This window comes from Mustelus asterias, chromosome 17 (assembly GCF_964213995.1).
Source record: "Mustelus asterias chromosome 17, sMusAst1.hap1.1, whole genome shotgun sequence".
NCBI lineage: Eukaryota > Metazoa > Chordata > Chondrichthyes > Carcharhiniformes > Triakidae > Mustelus > Mustelus asterias.
The window spans coordinates 24,029,094-24,049,272 of record NC_135817.1 but is presented as its reverse complement, the minus strand read 5'-3'; the positions used below and the strand labels follow the sequence as shown (position 1 = coordinate 24,049,272).

Here is a 20,179-nt window from a genome sequence, read left to right as displayed (position 1 = left end):
CCAGCAGATGTTGATGGTGAGAGACTTGGAGACAATAGTGCCATTGAAGGTTGGGAATTTTCATTTTGGAAATGGTCCTTGCCTGGCACTTCTGTTGGGTGAACGTTACATGTCACTTGTATTGTTCAAGATCTGCTGTTGGCACGGGCTGTTGGATTATGAGAGAAGTTCTAGATGTGTCGGAAGTTAGAATCATGGGTTAAAATCCTTAATCCTGACCTTATGATGAAGCAACAGAAGATAGTTGGGCTGAAAATGCTTCCATGAGGAAGTTGAGTGATGATTTTCTGCAATTCTTACTGCTGCAGTGAATTATGCCTGTGCGGTGGTCACTTCTACCACTGCTAATGTGGATTGACTTATCTACGATTGGCAATGAGGTCAAGGTATTTGCTTGCTGGTACTGTTGGCGTTAGATGAGGGCAAGAATTGGGTTTGACTGAAATGATTCACATGGCAAATAATTGGATAACTCTCACTACTCAATCTCACTCATTTACAACAGTCCTGGCAATTGATAAAGTGCCACATAAGAACATAAGAACTTGGAACATGTGTAGGCAATTTAGCCCCTCGAGACTGCTCCGCCATTTAAGATGATCCTTGCTGATCTCATCTCGGCCTCAACTCTACTTTGCTGCCCGTTCTCCAAAAAGAGGGCTTAGGGGAAAGAAAGGGTGTTCAGGACAAAACCACAATAGCAATAGTCCACAATCAAATGTCTAATGGTGCATTCCTTCAGACAGTAATAGCAGGCTTACGATTGCAGTGTGATCCGTCTTTCTAGAAGTGAGGACTTCCCATGAGAGAAGGTACACAGAGTTGAATTAGTCTGGAAGGCACAAGTTCCAATGTTACAGTAGTTCAGAATGTAGATGAGGAACTGATTCCTTTCTGCTGCTACCTGCTTGATAGTGAGATGGCCGACATCCACAGACTGCTTGCTTGGAGATCAGTTTCTCTTTGGAGGCCATTATAAATCCACTTCACATAGCCTCTTATTACAAGTGTATGTATTTAGCACCTTTGTCCCTGTTATCTATTAACTCTCCCAGACAAGTTATCTCTATTAACCTTCCTCAAACTTAATTAAATCACTTCCACACACTCACACACTTCTTTCTTTAATAAATAATGCAATATTCCCCCAAAACATTTTATAAATCATTCTTCACAAAACATAACAATTATATAAAACCTCACATTTGCAACAGTGGCATCACATTTAGGGAAATGTTTTTGCAAGTGGGAATGGATTGACTCAAATGGCTTGTGACGCAGAACCTCAAATGAATATATGGTTAATAAAAGTTTATTATGTACTAAAGGATGCATATAAGAACTGACTTTTCATCAATGCAGAAATATAATTCTATTTGATGGGCTATTATCTAACTACCTATTCAGTCTACCTTTAAGCTTGGTAAGCCCAAGACATTAGTGTTTCCCTCCCTCCTTTTCTAACCAAAAATAAAGGCACTGTGAGGAGGACAAGCAAAGTAAAAGTAAGGTAAGATTCTTATTCTTAGATCTTTCTTAAGTGCACAAGGGCAGAGATGGCAGTTAGGGAAGTGATATGCTCTTCCTGCCAGATGTGGGAGAACAGGGAGCTTTCTGGTGTCCCTGACGACTATGTCTGTGGGAAGAGTGATCACCTGCAACCCCTCATAGACTGCGTGGTTTGGTTGGAGCAGAGGCTGGACATACTGCAGAGCATACAGGGGGCAGAGAGTATGATAGACATTAACTTCAGGGAGGTGGTCACACCACAGGTCCAGACAGGTAGATGGGTGACCGCCGGGAGGGGCAGGCAGGTAAGGCAGGAGTGTCCCGTGGCTATTTCCCCTCTCAAACAGGTATACTGTTTTGGATACTGTTGGTGGGATAGCCTCTCAGGGAAGATACCAGCAGCAGCCAGGCCTGTGGCACCACAACTGTTCTGCTGTAGAGGAGGGAGGGCTAAGTCCAGGTGAGTGATAGTAGTAGGGACTCGATAGTCAGGAGCACAGACAAGTGTTTCTGTGGCCACAAATGAGACTCCAGGATGGTATGTTGCCTCCCTGCTGCCAGTGTCCTGGATATCTATAAGCGGGTACAGGGCATTCTGAAACAAGAGGGTAAACAGACAGATGTCATTGTCCACATTGGTACTAATGTCATAGAAAGAGGGAAGAGGTCCTGCAAAAACAATTCAGGGAGTTAGGTAGGGAGCTAAAAAGCAGGACCTCTAGGATAATAGTCTGTCTTACTCCCCCTGCCACCTGCTAGTGAGGCTTCGAACAGGGATATAGCACAGTTGAACATGTGACTAAAGAGCTGGTGTAGGGGCTTTAGATATATGGATCACTGGGATGTCTTCTGGGGAAAGTGGTACCTATACAAGAAAAACGGGTTGCACCTGAACTGGAGGGGCACCAATATCCTAGCTGGGAGGTTTGTTAGTTCTGTTCGGGAGGGTTTAAAATAGTGTGTCAGGGGGTTGGGTACGAGAACAGCAGGCCAGTAAGTGGGGAAAAAATTGAGACTGAGATAAACGTTGCGCAGAGTAAGAGCAAGCAGAGGGAAGCCACAGGGCTCAGCAGGACTGTAGGTCTGGAGTGCGTTTGCTTCAATGCAAGAAATGTATCAGATAAGACAGATGAACTGAGAACCTGGATTACTGCATGGAATTGTGATGTTATTGCAATTATGGAGACATGGTTAAAGGAGGGACATGACTGGCAGATTAATATTCCAGGATATTGTTGTTTTAGATGGGACCAAAGAGGAAACAGAAGGGGAAAGGATGTAAATGGAAAGTGGGAGGCCTTCAAAGGAGAAATTTTGAGAGTGCAGAGTTTGTATGTTCCTGTCAGGATTAAAGGCAAAGTAAATAGGAATAAAGAACCTTGGTTCTCGAGGGAGATTGTAACTCTGATTAAGAGGAAGAGAGAGTTGTATGAAATGTACAGGCGGCAAGGAACAGATCAGATGCTCGAGGAGTATAAAAAGTGCAAGAAGCTACTTAAGAGGGAAATCAGGAGGGCTAAAAGAAGACATGAGGTTGCTTTGGCAGACAGAGTGAAGGAAAATCCAAAGAGCTTCTATAGGTATGTTAGGAGCAAAAGGATAGTGAGGGTTAAAATTGGTCCTCTTGAAGACCAGAGTGGTAGACTGTGTATGGAACCAAAAGAGATAGGGGAGATACTAAATAGTTTCTTTGCATCCGTATTTACTGAGGAAATTGGCATGTAGTCTACGGAAATAGGGCAAACAGGTAGGGAGGTCATGGAACCTTTACAGATTAAAGGGGAGGAGGTGCTTGCTGTCTTGAGGCAAATCAGAGTGGATAAATCCCCAGGACCGGACAGGGTATTCCCATGGACCTTGAGGGAAGCTAGTGTTGAACTTGCAGTGGCCCTGGCAGACATATGTCAGTATTCACGGGGGAGGTGCCGGATGATTGGAGGGTGGCTCATGTTGTTCCGTTGTTTAAAAAAGGTTCCAAAAAAATCCGGGAAATTATAGGCCAGTAAGTTTGATGTCGGTGGTGGACAAGTTATTGGAAGGTGTGATAAGGGATAGGACCTACAAATATTTGGATAAACAGGGACTTATTAGGGAGAGTCAACATGGCTTTGTGCGTGGTAGGTCATGTTTGACCAATCTATTAGAGTTTTTCGAGGAGGTTACCAGGAAAGTGGATGAAGGGAAGGCGGTGGATGTTGTCTACCTGGATTTCAGCAAGGCCTTTGACAAGGTCCCTCATGGGAGGTTAGTTAGGAAGGTTCAGTCGCTGGGTATACATGGGGAGGTAGTAAATTGGATTAGACACTGGCTCAATGGAAGAACACAGTAAGAAGTTTAACAACACCAGGTTAAAGTCCAACAGGTTTATTTGGTAGCAAAAGCCACACAAGCTTTCGGAGCTGCAAGCCCCTTCTTCAGGTGAAGGGGCTTGCAGCTCCGAAAGCTTGTGTGGCTTTTGCTACCAAATAAACCTGTTGGACTTTAACCTGGTGTTGTTAAACTTCTTACTGTGTTTACCCCAGTCCAACGCCGGCATCTCCACATCAATGGAAGAAGCCAGAGAGTGGTTGTGGAGGATTGCTTCTCTGAGTGGAGGCCCGTGATTAGTGGTGTGCCGCAGGGATCGGTCCATTGTTATTTGTCATTTATATCAATGATCTGGATGATAATGTGGTAAATTGGATCAGCAAATTTGCCGATGATACAAAGATTGGAGGTATAGTGGACAGTGAGGAAGGTTTTCAAAGCTTGCAGAGGGATTTGGACCAACTAGAAAAATGGGCTGAAAAATGGCAAATGGAATTTAACGCAGACAAGTGTGAGATATTGTACTTTGGAAGGACAAACCAAAGTAGAAAGTACAGGGTAAATGGTAGGGCTCTGAAGAGTGCAGTTGAACAGAGGGATCTGGGAATACAGGTACAGAATTCCCTAAAAGTGACGTCACAGGTGGATAGGGTCGTAAAGAGTGCCTTTGGTACATTGGCCTTTATAAATTGGAGTATCGAGTATAAAAGTTGGAGTGTTATGGTAAGGTTATATAAGTCATTGGTGAGGCCGAATTTAGGGTATTGTGTACAGTTTTGGTCACCTAGTTACAGGAAGGATGTAAATAAGGTTGAAAGTGTGCAGAGAAGGTTCACAAGGATGTTGCCGGACTTGAGAAGCTGAGTTACAGAGAGAGATTGAATAGGTTGGGACTTTATTCCCTGGAGCATAGAAGAATGAGGGGAGATTTGATAGAGGTGTATAAGATTTTGATGGGTATAGATAGAGTGAATGCAAGCAGGCTTTTTCCACTGAGGCTCGGGGAGAAAAAAACTAGAGGGCATGGGTTAAGGGTGAAAGGAGAAAAGTTTAAAGGGAATATTAGAGGGGGCTTCTTCACGCAGAGAGTGGTGGGAGTGTGGAATGAGCTGCCGGATGAAGTGGTAAATGCGGGGTCATTTTTAATACTTAAGAAAAACTTGGATGGGTTCATGGATGAGAGGGGTGTGGAGGGATATGGCCCAAGTGCAGGCAAGTGGGACTAGGCAAAGAATGGTTCGGCACAGACAAGAAGGGCCAAAAGGCCTGTTTCTGCACTGTAATTTTCTATGGTTCTATGGGTCGGGGAGTAGCATTGCTGATAAGGGAGCACATCACAGCTGTGTTGAGGGAGGAGATATTGGAGGGATCTTGTAGTGAGGCATAATAGGTGGAGCTCAGGGATAGGAAGGGTAAAATCACAATGTTGGGAGTGTACTATAGACCTCCCAACAGCCCACAGGAGACAGAGCAGCAGTTGTGTAGTCAGATACTGAAAAGGTGTGAAAAAAGCAGGGTAGGTATGATGAGTGACTTTACCTTCTCCTCATATTGACTGGGAATCGATGAAGAGCAATTTGTTAGATGTGTCCAGAAGGGTTTTTGATGCAGTATGTTGACAATCCAATCAGGGAGGGGGCCACACGAGACTTGGTATTGGGGAATGAGCCAGGTCAGGTGATTGATGTTTCAATGGGGAGCATTTTGAGCTTAGCAACCATAATTCCATAAGATTTCGGGTAGTCATGGATAAGGACAAGAGTGGCCCTCGGGTGAGGGTGCTTAATTGGGTGAGGGCCGATTACATCCGAATTAGACAGGAACTGAGGAATGTGGATTGGGAATGGCTATTTGAGGGCAAATCCACATCCGACATGTGGGAGGCTTTTAAAGGCCTATTGATTGAAGTGCAGGACAGGCAAGTCCCTGCAAAAATGAAGGATAGAAATGGCAGGATCCGGGAACCATGGATGACAAGAGAAATTGTAAGCTTAGTCAAAAGGAAAAAGGAAGCATACGATAGGTCTAGGCATCTAAAAACTGATGAAGCCTTTGAGGAGTACAGTGAAACTAGGAAGGAACTTAACCGTTGAATTAGGAGGGCTAAAAGGGGCATGAAATGTCTTTAGCAAACAGGGCAAGGAAAATCCCAATGCTTTTTATGCATGTATCAGAAGAAAGAGGATAGGAAGAGAAACAGTAGCCCCACTCAAGGACAACGGGGGCAAGTTATGCATGGAATCACAGGAAATAGATGAAATCCTTAATGAGTACTTTCTATCGGTATTCACCAAGGAGAAGGACATGATGGATGTTGAGGTCAGGGATAAGTGTGTGAATGCTCTAGAGAATGTCAATATATCAAAGGAGGAAGTGTTGAGTATCCGAAATTGCATTAAGATCGACAAGTCCCGAGACCGGATGGGAACTATCCTAGGTTACTGCAGGAGGCAAGGGGAGAAATAGTTGGGGCCTTAACAGATATCTTCACATTTTCTTTGACCACCGACGATGTTCCAGAGGACTGGAGAATAGCCAATGTTGTTCCCTTGTTTAAAAAAGGAAGCAGGGATAATCCAGCAAATTATAGGCCGATAAGCCTGACATCAGTGATGGGGAAGCTTTTGGAGAAGATACTGAGGGACAGGATATATATACATTTATATATATATATCCTGTGGTGGCACGGTAGCACAGTGGTTAGCACTGCTGCTTCACAGCTCCAGGGTCCCGGGTTCAATTCCTGGCTTGGGTCGCTGTCTGTGTGGAGTTTGCACATTCTCCTCGTGTATGCGTGGGTTTCCTCTGGGTGCTCCGGTTTCCTCCCACAGTCCAAAGATATGCGGGTTAGGTTGATTGGCCAGGTTAAAAATTGCCTCTTAGAGTCCTGAGATGTGTAGGTTAGAGGGATTAGTGGGTAAATATGTGGGGGTAGGGCCTGGGTGGGATTGTGGTCGGTGCAGACTTGATGGGCTGAATGGCCTCCTTCTGCACTGTAGGGATTCTATGATTTGGAAGAAAATTGTCTCATTTGTGACAGGCAGCATGGTTTTGTATGGGGAAGGTTATGTCTCACCAACTTGATTGAGTTTTTTGAAGAGGTGACAAAGAAAATTGATGAGAGAAGGGCTGTGGATGTAGTTTATATGGACTTTAGTGAAGCGTTTGACAAGGTCCCACATGGCAGACTGGTACAAAAACTAAAATCACATGAGATTCAGGGTGGGCTGGCTAGATAGATACAGAACTGGCTTGGTTATAGAAGTGACGAACTCACCTGACAAAGGAGCAGCGCTCCAAAAACTAGTGGCTTTTGCTACCAAATAAACCTGTTGGACTTTAACCTGGTGTTGTGAGGCTTCTTACTTGGTTATAGAAGACAGAGAGTAGCAGTGGAAGGCTGTTTTTCAGAATGGAGGTCTGTAGCTAGTGGTGTTCCAAAGGGATCAGTGCTGGGACCTCTGTTGTTTGTATTATATATAAATGACCTGGAGGAAAATTTGGGTGATCTGATTAGTAAGTTTGTGGATGACACGAAGATTGGCGGAAGTTGCTGATAGTGCCAAGGATTGTCAGAGGATGCAACAGAATATAGATAGATTGGAGACTTGGTAGCAGAGTGAAGGCTGAAGGGCTTAGGCGGAAATGGGCAAGGCAGGGTAGGCTTAGTTCTTAGTTGTTTCCTGTGTTATTTGAATAAAGGGGGAATTATGAGTGTGAGGCCAGTTTGTTGTTCTCGGTGTCGGATGTGGGAGGTCCTGGAGTCTCCTAGCCTTCCGGACGTCCATATCTGCGCCAGGTGCGTCGAGCTGCAGCTCCTAAGGGATCACGTTAGGGAACTGGAGCTGCAGCTCGATGACCTTCGTCTGGTCAGGGAGAATGAGGAGGTGATAGAACATAGAACATAGAACAGTACAGCACAGAACAGGCCCTTCGGCCCACGATGTTGTGCCGAGCTTTATCTGAAACCAAGATCAAGCTATCCCACTCCCTATCATCCTGGTGTGCTCCATGTGCCTGTCCAATAACCGCTTAAATGTTTCTAAAGTGTCTGACTCCACTATCACTGCAGGCATTCCACACCCCAACCACTCTCTGCGTAAAGAACCTACCTCTGATATCCGTCCTGTATCTCCCACCACGAACCCTATAGTTATGCCCCCTTGTAATAGCTCCATCCACCCGAGGAAATAGTCTTTGAACGTTCACTCTATCTATCCCCTTCATCATTTTATACACCTCTATTAAGTCTCCCCTCAGCCTCCTCCGCTCCAGAGAGAATAGCCCTAGCTCCCTCAACCTTTCCTCATATGACCTACCCTCCAAACCAGGCAGCATCCTGGTAAATCTCCTCTGCACTCCTTCCAGCGCTTCCACATCCTTCCTATAGTGAGGTGACCAGAACTGCACACAATATTCCAAATGTGGTCTCACCAAGGTCCTGTACAGTTGCAGCATAACCCCACGGCTCTTAAACTCCAACCCCCTGTTAATAAAAGCTAACACACTACAGGCCTTCTTCACAGCTCTATCCACCTTTCGAGATCTGTGGATATGGACCCCAAGATCTCTCTGTTCCTCCACAGTCTTCAGAACCCTACCTTTGACCCTGTAATCCACATTTAAATTTGTCCTACCAAAATGAATCACCTCACATTTATCAGGGTTAAACTCCATTTGCCATTTTTCAGCCCAGCTTTGCATCCTATCTATGTCTCTTTGCAGCCTACAACAGCCCTCCACCTCATCCACTACTCCACCAATCTTGGTGTCATCAGCAAATTTACTGATCCACCCTTCAGCCCCCTCCTCTAAGTCATTAATAAAAATCACAAAGAGCAGAGGACCAAGCACTGATCCCTGCGGCACACCGCTAGCAACCTGCCTCCAATCCGAAAATTTTCCATCGACCACCACCCTCTGTCTTCGGTCAGACAGCCAGTTGCCTATCCAATCGGCCAACTTTCCCTCTATCCCACACCTCCTCACTTTCATCATAAGCCGACCATGGGGGACCTTATCAAACGCCTTACTAAAATCCATGTATATGACATCAACTGCCCTACCTTCATCAACACACTTAGTTACCTCCTCAAAAAATTCTATCAAATTTGTGAGGCACGACTTGCCCTTCACGAATCCGTGCTGACTATCTCGGATTAATCCGCATCTTTCTAAATGGTCGTAAATCCCATCCCTAAGGACCCTTTCCATCAATTTACCAACCACCGAAGTAAGACTAACCGGTCTATAATTACCAGGGTCATTTCTATTCCCTTTCTTAAACAGAGGAACAACATTCGCCATTCTCCAGTCCTCTGGCACCATCCCCGTGGACAGCGAGGACCCAAAGATCAACGCCAAAGGCTCTGCAATCTCATCCCTTGCCTCCCAAAGAATCCTAGGATACATTTCATCAGGCCCAGGGGACTTATCGACCTTCAGTTTATTCAAAACTGCCAAGACATCCTCCCTCCGAACATCTATTTCCTCCAGCCTATTAGCCTGTAACAGCTTCTCTTCCTCAAAAACATGGCCCCTCTCCTTGGTGAACACTGAAGAAAAGTATTCATTCATCACCTCGCCTATCTCTACTGACTCCATACACAAGTTCCCACTACTGTCCTTGACCGGCCCTAACCTCACCCTGGTCATTCTTTTATTCCTCACATAAGAGTAAAAAGCCTTGGGGTTTTCCTTGATCCGACCCGCCAAGGACTTCTCATGTCCCCTCCTAGCTCTCCTAAGCCCCTTTTTCAGCTCATTCCTTGCTAACTTGTAACCCTCAATCGAGCCATCTGAACCTTGTTTCCTCATCCCTACATAAGCTTCCCTCTTCCTTTTCACAAGACATTCCACCTCTTTTGTGAACCATGGTTCCCTCACTCGGCCATTTCCTCCCTGCCTGACAGGAACATACCTATCAAGGACATCCAGTATTTGTTCCTTGAAAAAATTCCATTTTTCATTAGTTCCTTTCTCTGACAGTTTCTGTTCCCAACTTATGCCCCCTAATTCTTGCCTAATCGCATCATAATTACCCCTCCCCCAATTGTAAACCTTGCCCTGCCGTACGGCCCTATCCCTCTCCATTGCAATAACAAAAGACACCGAATTGTGGTCACTATCTCCAAATTGCTCTCCCACAACCAAATCTAACACTTGGCCCGGTTCATTTCCCAGTACCAAATCCAATGTGGCCTCACCTCTAGTCGGCCCATCCACATATTGTGTCAGGAAACCCTCCCGCACACACTGCACAAAAACTGATAGAGAGGAGTTACAGGCAGGTGGTCACACCGGGGCCACGGGAGGCAGACAAGTGGGTCACGGTTAGGAAGGGGAAAGGGAAAGGTCAGGTACTAGAGAGTACCCCAGTGGCTGTGCCCCTTAACAATAAGTACTCCTGTTTGAGTGCTGTTGAGGGGGACAGCCTACCTGGGGGAAGCAACAGTGGCCGTGCCTCTGGCACAGAGTCCGGCCCTGTAGCTCAGAAGGGTAGGGAAAGGAGGGGGAAGGCAGTAGTAATAGGCGACTCTATAGTGAGGAGCTTGGACAGGCGATTCTGTGGACGCAGACAAGAAACTCGGATGGTAGTTTGCCTCCCTGGTGCCAGGATCCAGGATGTTTCTGATCGCGTCCAAGATATCCTGAAGTGGGAGGGAGAAGAGCCAGAGATCATGGTACATATTGGTACCAATGATATAGGTAGGAAAAGGGAAGAGGTCCTGAAAGGAGAATATAGGGAGTTGGGAAGGGAGTTGAGAAGAAGGACCGCAAAGGTAGTAATCTCGGGATTGCTGCCTGTGTCATGCGACAGTGAGAGTAGGAATGGAATGAGGTGGAGGATAAATGCGTGGCTGAGGGATTGGAGCAGGAGGCAGGAATTCGGGTTTCTGGATCATTGGGACCTCTTTTGGGGCAGGTGTGACCTGTACAATAAGGACGGGTTGCACTTGAATCCCAGGGGGACCAATATCCTGGCGGGGAGGTTTGCTAAGGCTACTGGGGAGAGTTTAAACTAGTACGGTTGGGGGTTGGGAATCAAATTGAAGTGACTGGGAGAGAGGAGGTGAGCTCACAAATAGAGAAAGCTTGTCGACAGTGTGAGAGGGAGGATAGGCAGGTGATAGAGAAGGTGAGCGCTCAGACCGAAGGTTTGAGATGTGTGTATTTTAACGCAAGGAGTGTTGTGAACAAAGTGGATGAGCTTAGAGCATGGATCACTACTTGGAAATATGATGTGGTGGCCATTACAGAGACTTGGATGACTCAGGGACAGGGCTGGTTACTTCAAGTGCCGGGTTTTAGATGTTTCTGAAGGGACAGGGAGGGAGGCAAAAGTGGTGGGGGAGTGGCACTGTTGATCAGAGATAGTGTCACGGCTGCAGAAAAGATGGACACCATGGAGGGATTGTCTACGGAGTCTCTGTGGGTGGAGGTTAGGAACAGGAAGGGGTCAATAACATTACTGGGTGTTTTCTATAGGCCGCCCAATAGCACCAGGGATGTTGAGGAGCAGAGAAGGAAACAGATCCTGGAAAGGTGTAATAATAGTAAGAAGTCTCATAACACCAGGTTAAAGTCCAACAGGTTTATTTGGTAGCAAATACCATAAGCTTTCGGAGCACAGCTCCTTCGTCAGATGGAATGGATATCTGTTCTCCAACAGTGCACAGACACAGAAATCAAATTACAGAATACTAATTAGAATGCAAATCTCTACAGCCAGCCAGGTCTTAAAGGTACAGACAATGTGGGTGGAGGGAGCATTCAACACAGGTTAAAGAGAAGTGTATTGTCTCCAGACAGAACAACTAGTGAGATTCTGCAAGATCAGGGGGAAAGCTGTGGGGGTTACTGATAATGTGACATAAATCCAACATCCCGGTTTAGGCCGTCCTCATGTGTGCGGAACTTGGCTATCAGTTTCTGCTCAGCGACTCTGCGCTGTCGTGTGTAGTGAAGGCCGCCTTGGAGAACGCTTACCTGAAGATCCAAGGCTGAATGCCCGTGACTGCTGAAGTGCTCCCCCACAGGAAGAGAACAGTCTTGCCTGGTCTTGCCTCATAGCCAAGTTCCGCACACATGAGGACGGCCTAAACCGGGATGTTGGATTTATGTCACATTATCAGTAACCCCCACAGCTTTCTCCCTGATCTTGCAGAATCTCACTAGTTGTTCTGTCTGGAGACAATACACATCTCTTTAACCTGTGTTGAATGCTCCCTCCACCCACATTGTCTGTACCTTTAAGACCTGGCTGGCTGTAGAGATTTGCATTCTAATTAGTATTCTGTAACTTGATTTCTGTGTCTGTGCACTGTTGGAGAACAGATATCCACTCCATCTGACGAAGGAGCTGTGCTCCGAAAGCTTATGGTATTTGCTACCAAATAAACCTGTTGGACTTTAACCTGGTGTTGTGAGACATCTTACTGTGCTTACCCCAGTCCAACGCCGGCATCTCCACATCAAGGTGTAATAATAACAGAGTTGTCGTGATGGGAGATTTTAATTTCCCAAATATTGATTGGAATCTCCCGAGAGTAAGGGGTGTAGATGGGGAAGAGTTTGTTAGGTGTGTTCAGGAGGGTTTGTTGACACAGTATGTAGATAAGCCTACAAGAGGAGAGTCTGTACTTGATTTGGTATTGGGAAATGAACCTGGTCAGGTGTCAGATCTCTCAGTGGGAGAGCATTTTGGAGATAGTGATTATAATTCTATCTCCTTTACAATAGCATTGGAGAGAGATAGGGTCAGACAAGTTAGAAAAGTGTTTAATTGGAGTAAGGGGAATTATGAGGCTATCAGGCAGGAAATTGGAGGCTTAAACTGGAAAGAGGTTTTCTCAGGGAAATGTACGGAAGAAATGTGGCACATTTTCAGGGAATATTTGTCTGGAGTTCTGCATAGCAAAGTTCCAATGAGACAGGGAAGTTATGGTAGGTTACAGGAACTGTGGTATACAAAGGCTGTAATGAATCTAGTCAAGAAGAAAAGAAAAGCTTACAAAAGGTTCAGGGAGCTAGGTAATGTTAGAGATCTAGAAGAGTATACGGCTAATAGGAAGGATCTTAAGAAGGAAATTAGGAGAGCCAGAAGGGGTCATGAGAATCATAGAATCCTACAGTGCAGAAAGAGGCCATTTGGCCCATCGAGTCTGCACCAACCACAATCCCACCCAGGCCCTATCCACATATCCCTACATATTTACCCACTAACCCCTCTAACCTATGCATCCCGGGACACTAAGGGGCAATTTAGAATGGCCAATCAACCTAGCCCACACATCTTTGGACTGCGAAGGCCTTGGCAGGCAGGATTAAGGAAAACATTGAGGCATTCTACAAGTATGTGAAGAGCAAGAGGATAAGACGTGAAAGAATAGGACCTATCAAGTGTGACGGTGGGAAAGTTTGTATGGAACCGGAAGAAATAGCAGAGGTACTTAATGAATACTTTACTTCAGTATTCAATATGGAAAAGGATCTTGGTGGTTGTAGTGCAGACTTGCAGCGGACTGAAAAGCTTGAGCATGTAGATATTAAGAAAGAGGATGTGTCGGAGCTTTTGAAAAGCATCAAGTTAGATAAGTCGCCGGGACCAGATGAGTTGTACCCCAGGCTACTGTGGGAGGCGAGGGAGGAGATTGCTGAGCCTCTGGCGATGATCTTTGCATCATCAATGGAGACGGGAGAAATTCCAGAGGATTGGAGGATTGCGGATGTTGTTCCTTTATTCAAGAAAGAGAATAGAGATAGCCCTGGAAATTATAGACCAGTGAGTCTAACCTCAGTAGTTGGTAAGTTGATGGAGAAGATCCTGAGAGGCAGGATTTATGAACATTTGGAGAGGTATAATATGATTAAGAATAGTCAGCATGGCTTTGTCAAAGGCAGATCATGCCTTACAAGCCTGATTGAATTTTTTGAGGATGTGACTAAACACATTGATGAAGGAAGGGCAATAGATGTAGTATATATGGACTTCAGCAAGGCATTTGATAAGGTGCCCTATGCAAGGCTTATTGAGAAAGTGAGGGGGCATGGAATCCAAGGGGACATTGCTTTGTGGATCCAGAACTGGCCTGCCCACAGAAGGCAAAGAGTGGTTATAGATGGGTCATATTCTGCATGTAGGTCAGTCACCAGTGGATTGCCCCAGGGATCTGTTCTGGGACCCTTACTCTTTGTGATTTTTATAAATGACCTGGATGAGGAAGTGGAGGGATGGGTTGGTAAGTTTGATGATGACACAAAGGTTGGAGGTGTTGTGGATAGTGTGGAGGAATGTCAGAAGTTGCAGCGAGACATTGATAGGATGCAAGACTGGGCGGAGAAGTGGCAGATGGAGTTCAACCCTGATAAGTGTGAGGTAGTTCATTTTGGTAGGTCAAATAGAATGGCGGAATATAATATTAATGGTAGGACTCTTGGCAGTGTGGAAGATCAGAAGGATCTTGGGGTCCGAGTTCATAGGACGCTCAAAGCAGCTGTGCAGGTTGAGGCTGTGGTTAAGAAGGCGTATGGAATACTGGCCTTCATCAATCGAGGAATTGAGATAATGTTGCAGCTATATAGGACACTGGTCAGACCCCACTTGGAGTACTCTGCTCAGTTCTGGTCGCCTCATTACAGGAAGGATGTGGAAGCCATAGAAAGGGTGCAGAGGAGATTTACAAGGATGTTGCCTGGGTTGAGGGGCATGCCTTATGAGGATAGGTTGAGTGAGCTCGGCCTTTTCTCCTTGGAGAGACGAAGGATGAGGGGTGACCTGATAGAGGTGTATAAGATGTTGAGAGATATTGATCGAGTGGACAGTCAGAGGCTTTTTCCTTGGGCTGAAATGGTTGCCACAAGAGGACACAGGTTTAAGGTGCTGGGGAGTAGGTACAGAGGAGATGTCAGGGATAAGTTTTTCACTCAGGGGGTGGTGGTGCGTGGAATGGGCTGCCAGCAACGGTGGTGGAACGTGCTGCCAGAGGATGTGAAATCATAGAAACCCTACAGTACAGAAAGAGGCCATTCGGCCCATCGAGTCTGCACCAACCACAAACCCACCCAGGCCCTACCCCCATATCCACCCACTAATCCCTCTAACCTACGCATCTCAGGACACTGAGGGCAATTTTTAGCATGGCCAATCAACCTAACCCGCCCATCTTTGGACTGTGGGAGGAAACCGGAGCACCTGGAGGAAACTCATGCAGACACGAGGAGAATGTGCAAACTCCACACAGACAGTGACCCAAGCCGGGAATCGAACCCAGGTCCCTGGAGCTGTGAAGCAGCAGTGCTAACCACTGTGCTACCGTGCCGCCCTACTGTGCTACCGTGCCGCCCTGTGTGCTGTGTGGTGACATTAGCAACATTTAATAGGCATCTGGATGGGTACATGAATAGGAAGGAAATAGAGGGATACGGTCCAAGGGCAGAAGGTTTTTTTTTTAGTTAGGGCATCATGATGGGCCAGAGAGCCTGTTCCTGTGCTGTACTTTTCTTTGTTCTTGTTCTTAAATCCCACACAATATGCAACAATGGGTATGAGATCACAAGTGATTGAATGACTCAGATTCTGTTACTAAATAAATATTGTTTTCCTTTCAGAAAACTCCGCAAAGACTATCCCTCAAAAATTCTAATGAACCTTTGCACAGCCCTGCTGCTCCTCAATATGGTATTCCTCATTGATTCCTGGATTTCTGCCTATGGTATTGAGGGTCTCTGTATTGCTGTCGCTGTCTTCCTCCATTATTTCCTGTTGGTTTCCTTCACTTGGATGAGTCTTGAGGCCCTCCACATGTACCTGGCTCTGGTTAAAGTCTTCAACACATATGTGCGCCGATACATATTGAAGTTCTGCATTCTTGGTTGGGGTGAGTGAGCTTCATGTACAAAATCAGCACTGTTACACTGACGGGAAACACAAGAGTCCTGTGTGTGCCAGTGCAACCTCAAAGATGAAGGTGCATACTTTAACTTACTATGCATTATCTCAAATCAAATACACTTAGACATCTAGCAAACTGAAGCTCCAGCATTGAAAAATCAATGTGCTTTAGTGGACATTCTGCAAGTGAGAATTGGTACAAATGCGAATTAGCTATCCTTTGTATTTCCAACTTCATTTTATCGTTAAATTAAATAGACAGTTCAAAGTATAAAAGTTTATAAAACCGGCTATTCCTAACACCTCCCTGGGTCAAGGAGACTTGTTTATCCACTGTCAACAGAGATTATTTTACACTTTGTACCTTTTCCCCAGTAAAACAACCTGGGCCCTCCATTTTAATCCTTAACAACAAAGCTACCTGGGCATACTGTCAGTAGAATTCAGAACAGGTCACATAACCCTCTTCATTCTTCCATTTTACCCTTAATGAGACACAAAACACTACAATTGTATAAAACTCTCACGTTTTTAACAATAGCATCACATTTAGAGAAATGTTTTTGCAAGTGGGAGTGGATTGATCCAAAATGATGGCTGTAATGTATGTATATAATATATATATACATTTTATATTATAGTATGTAGAGGTTTGAGGTGCGAGAACAGGTCAGGCAACCCCTAGACTATTAGCTCCCCGCAGTGTGGAACCCGGTTGGACAGACTGTGAAAGAGTGCACATCTTCAATAAACAGCTCAAAGTACTGAAGTATTCAAGCCTACCTTGTCATTCTTTATGCCCCTTAGCCCACAGGGCATACATAATAACTGCTTTGTGGTGTAGGACCTCAAATAGTACTGTGTTCAGTGACTTCTTCTTGGTTTATTTCAATCCTGAATTGCAGAATAGTTCACAGTTCAACATGTAGAATTGATGTTGAAGTAACTGGCCTAAACAACTGCTGTACAGGTGGCTGCTGTGAAGACATGGCATACTAATAGCATTCTTCTTCCGTTCTGAAATAGGCATTCCCATTGTGGTGGTGGCCATTATAGTCGGCAGTAAGCCAGAAAACTACGGATTTGGAAAATATGACAAAGACACCAATAGCAGCCTGGATACATTGTAAGTGGGAATGCTGGAGGAAGGTTGCTCAACCTCTATGACTCTATAACTCATAATCCATTGTACTGCTGTTAATTTGTGTCTTTACACTTCAGATCAATAGCAAAGCAAATATTATTTATGCCCATTCATTATACTCCTACGAAAGGATTCCTTTATGCACCAAATACAGTGGCATCATGAATACATTTATAAAAGAGACATTTGCAACCTTGTAACACATGGTACATGGCAAAAAGTGCCCCTTCTACTTTGTTATTATTCATTTTATTTGTTAGTAAGGACACAGAAATCTTTCATAACAATTAACCAGTCCAATATAAAATGAGATTCCTTATTGTATACACTCCATATTATGAAAGATTTGACTTTTAATTAGCTAAGAAAAATACAATTCAATCCCCCTTCTCTCCCCAATTTATTTGTGATTGGGTGAAGGAATTTGGTGCAGGGAATAGAAATTTTAATAATTTGCCTCCATAATATGCTTTAACCAACTACAGAAGAATCCCAGTGTAGAGCTTTCAGAAACAGGAACATATATCAGACACTAGGTATCAAATGCCTGTCTCAGCCCATTAAATTAATGGAGGGTAATGTTGAGGTAGAGTTAAAACAGGCCAGCTGTCCCCAGTGCTCAAATTCCCGAATGCAAGTTGAGGATGGGAGATGCAAACCAGCGGCCTCAATTCCCTGAGCTAATGAGGGGAAATAATTTTCCTAAGGTGGCCCCTGACTGTCGGTTTTATTGCTGGGTGGGAAGGAAGGTGTGTGATGAACATTTTTGGCACAGCTATTGCCGCCTTCCCCACTGGTGTTCAGGCTGTCATTACTTTGATGGCTGTCACTATCCTTGATATGAGTGGCTATGTACACTTGCTGAGAACAGGTTAGTCCTTCAGTGTATCTTTGAGTGGGTGAATGATTAGATTCAGTTGTGATGCTTTGAGCTATGTGTTGAAGGGAAGTTGTCACAAATGGAGCAAGAATCCAGTAATAATCAATTGCATTGATGGACAGCAAAGTGAACTGGGAGAACAAAACGCACTGTTATCGCTTCTTAATTGATTAATCATATTTCTAGAGCCACCCTTTTGTTGTTGTCCTTTAGAGAAGGAAATCTGACGTCCAAACCTACGTGTGACTGTAGACCCACAGCAATGTGGTTGACTCTTAACTACCCTTTGAAATGGCCTAGCAAGTCACTCAGTTCAAGGGCAACTAGGGATGGGCAATAAATGCTGGCCTTGCCAGTGCACCCACATCCCATGAATTTTTTTTTAAAGTGCTCTTATTTGACTTTGAGAAATATGCAGTTGAATGCTGTCATAGCTGCTTATTTAGTTCAATATTAAGTTCTGTTTGATAACACTCCTGTGAAGTACCTTGGCATGTTTCATTATGTCAAAGATGCTATATAAATACAAGTTGCTGTTGTTTTTTTGGAAATAAAAAATATCTTTAAAAGATTTTAGGACCATTTTGTAATCTATTTTGTACTTTCCTCTTGCATTTTAGCTGCTGGATCCAGAATGACACGGTATTTTATATTGCTGCAGTAGGTTATTTCTGTGTAATGTTCCTCATCAACCTTAGCATGTTCATTGTGGTGCTGATTCAACTGTGCCGAATTAAAAACAAGAAGCAACATCAGAATGCACAGAGGAGTGTGTTCCAAGACATGAAAAGTGTGGCCGGCCTCACCTTCTTACTGGGAATCACCTGGGGATTTGGCTTCTTTGCATGGGGCCCAGTTAACCTTCCGTTTATGTACCTCTTTGCCATCTTCAATACTCTACAAGGTACGCGCTTTAATTTTTTGCTGCCTCAGTTGAACAAACAGTTGTTAAATTAAACCCACCATAGCTGACAATGTCCTGCCGGTCAGGCCCATTCAGTTAGTCTGAGGAAATGGTTCTGACATTTGGCTAACATTGCTGGGTGAGCAGGAAGATATCATGTGATGGACATTTTTGGCACAGCACCTTTTGCTGCTTTTTCCCACTGACATTCAGGCTGTCATTATATGTTGGGCTCTTTTACTCGTGTGGCCATAGGCACATGCTGGCAACCCATTAGTCTATGAAAATAAGATTTCTATATTATCAAGAAGATCCCAGTCCAATTGTCAGCTGCCAATGGGAATATGGGTCACACAATGCTCTTCCCACTGGGACTGAGCTTTGAGTGGCCTAACCAAGGCTCTTGCAGGAGCTGCCACAGACCATTCAGAAAAGGGGTCCAAAGCTTTGCAAATGTTTTTTTATGGGGCTTGGAGGAACATCTGTGCTAGAATTATAGACTACTCAAGTCAGCAAGCCCTTCGATGTGGACAAACAGGTCACTCATAAATGTGGTCTGCACATGAGAATTAATTAGGCCTTTTGCCAGTGACATCAGGCAGTTAGTGTGCCTGCTCCACCAATTGCCTGTCGATGTCAGCCAACGTTTTGAGGGAAACTCATAGGCCCAAAAATAGGGGCTTGGCCATCTTGGTTCATCAGTTCCTGTGCCTGAACGGTGAAGGCTGCAGCTCCCCAGATGTAGGACCTCAGATCTCATTATAACAGAGCTGGTGTGATATCAGAGCCACAGGTGAAAGGTTATGCAATATCAGCCTTTTGCTAGAGTTAAAGTGGCCCTCAGGCATATGGTTCCATAAGGTGGGCCTAGGATTGTAGCCAGCAATTGCGAGTATAGTGTCTTTTTATTTACCTCATCAAAGTTGAACAACTCTATTTAATCTGTCCTGCTGAGTAACTTCCCCTTTAACAGGATCACCCATGAAGAATAGGTTCCTCTGTTGCTTTTTTCTGTACCTTGTGATGATATTGTACCTGTCATGTTTCTTGTAAAGGAAATGTTACGTTTCAACCTGTTTAAATGGTGCTGCTTTGTTTGCTCCAGGCAGCCCACCTGCTGAGAATGCAGAAAAATAGCTGCTCCTAGTTACTGGGGTGTTTATTTTAATTTGAGTTAATACAGTTTTGTTTATTTTTTGGGTTGTCTCCTTAGCTTTCAGATTAAGTTTAATTAGGTTAATTGGCAAGAGCAGTCATGTATTAATGGAAGGAGCTAAACTGACAGAAGAAAGCAGGCAGTTTCTGCTTGGATTTGCAAGGAGCAGAGCTCTTTTCTCTCTCTCTGGAGATTGAAGTCTGGGACCTGCTAGAAAATAGGTATCTCTCTCCAGAGATTGGTCTAGTTGGACCAAGGAGCGGCACAGGCTTGGAGGGCCGAAAGGCCTGTTTCCTGTGCTGTACTGTTCTTTGTTCTTTGTTCTTTGTTCAGAGGGGTTCTGAAGGTTTGAGGACTAGATGCCCACATACTAGCACGTAAGCCTA

The 20,179-nt window shown here is 44.8% G+C and overlaps 1 protein-coding gene across 1 annotated transcript in view; it reads left to right on the top strand.

Moving 5' to 3' along the window:
* LOC144506222 (adhesion G-protein coupled receptor G2-like) overlaps positions 1-20,179 on the top strand; it is a 56,856-nt gene that overhangs the window by 24,736 nt on the left and 11,941 nt on the right. The window contains exons 9-11 of the mRNA XM_078232082.1: positions 15,427-15,695; positions 16,736-16,835; positions 18,354-18,637. Coding sequence (XP_078088208.1) covers positions 15,427-15,695; positions 16,736-16,835; positions 18,354-18,637 — 653 coding nt within the window. The remainder of the gene's footprint in view (positions 1-15,426; positions 15,696-16,735; positions 16,836-18,353; positions 18,638-20,179) is intronic.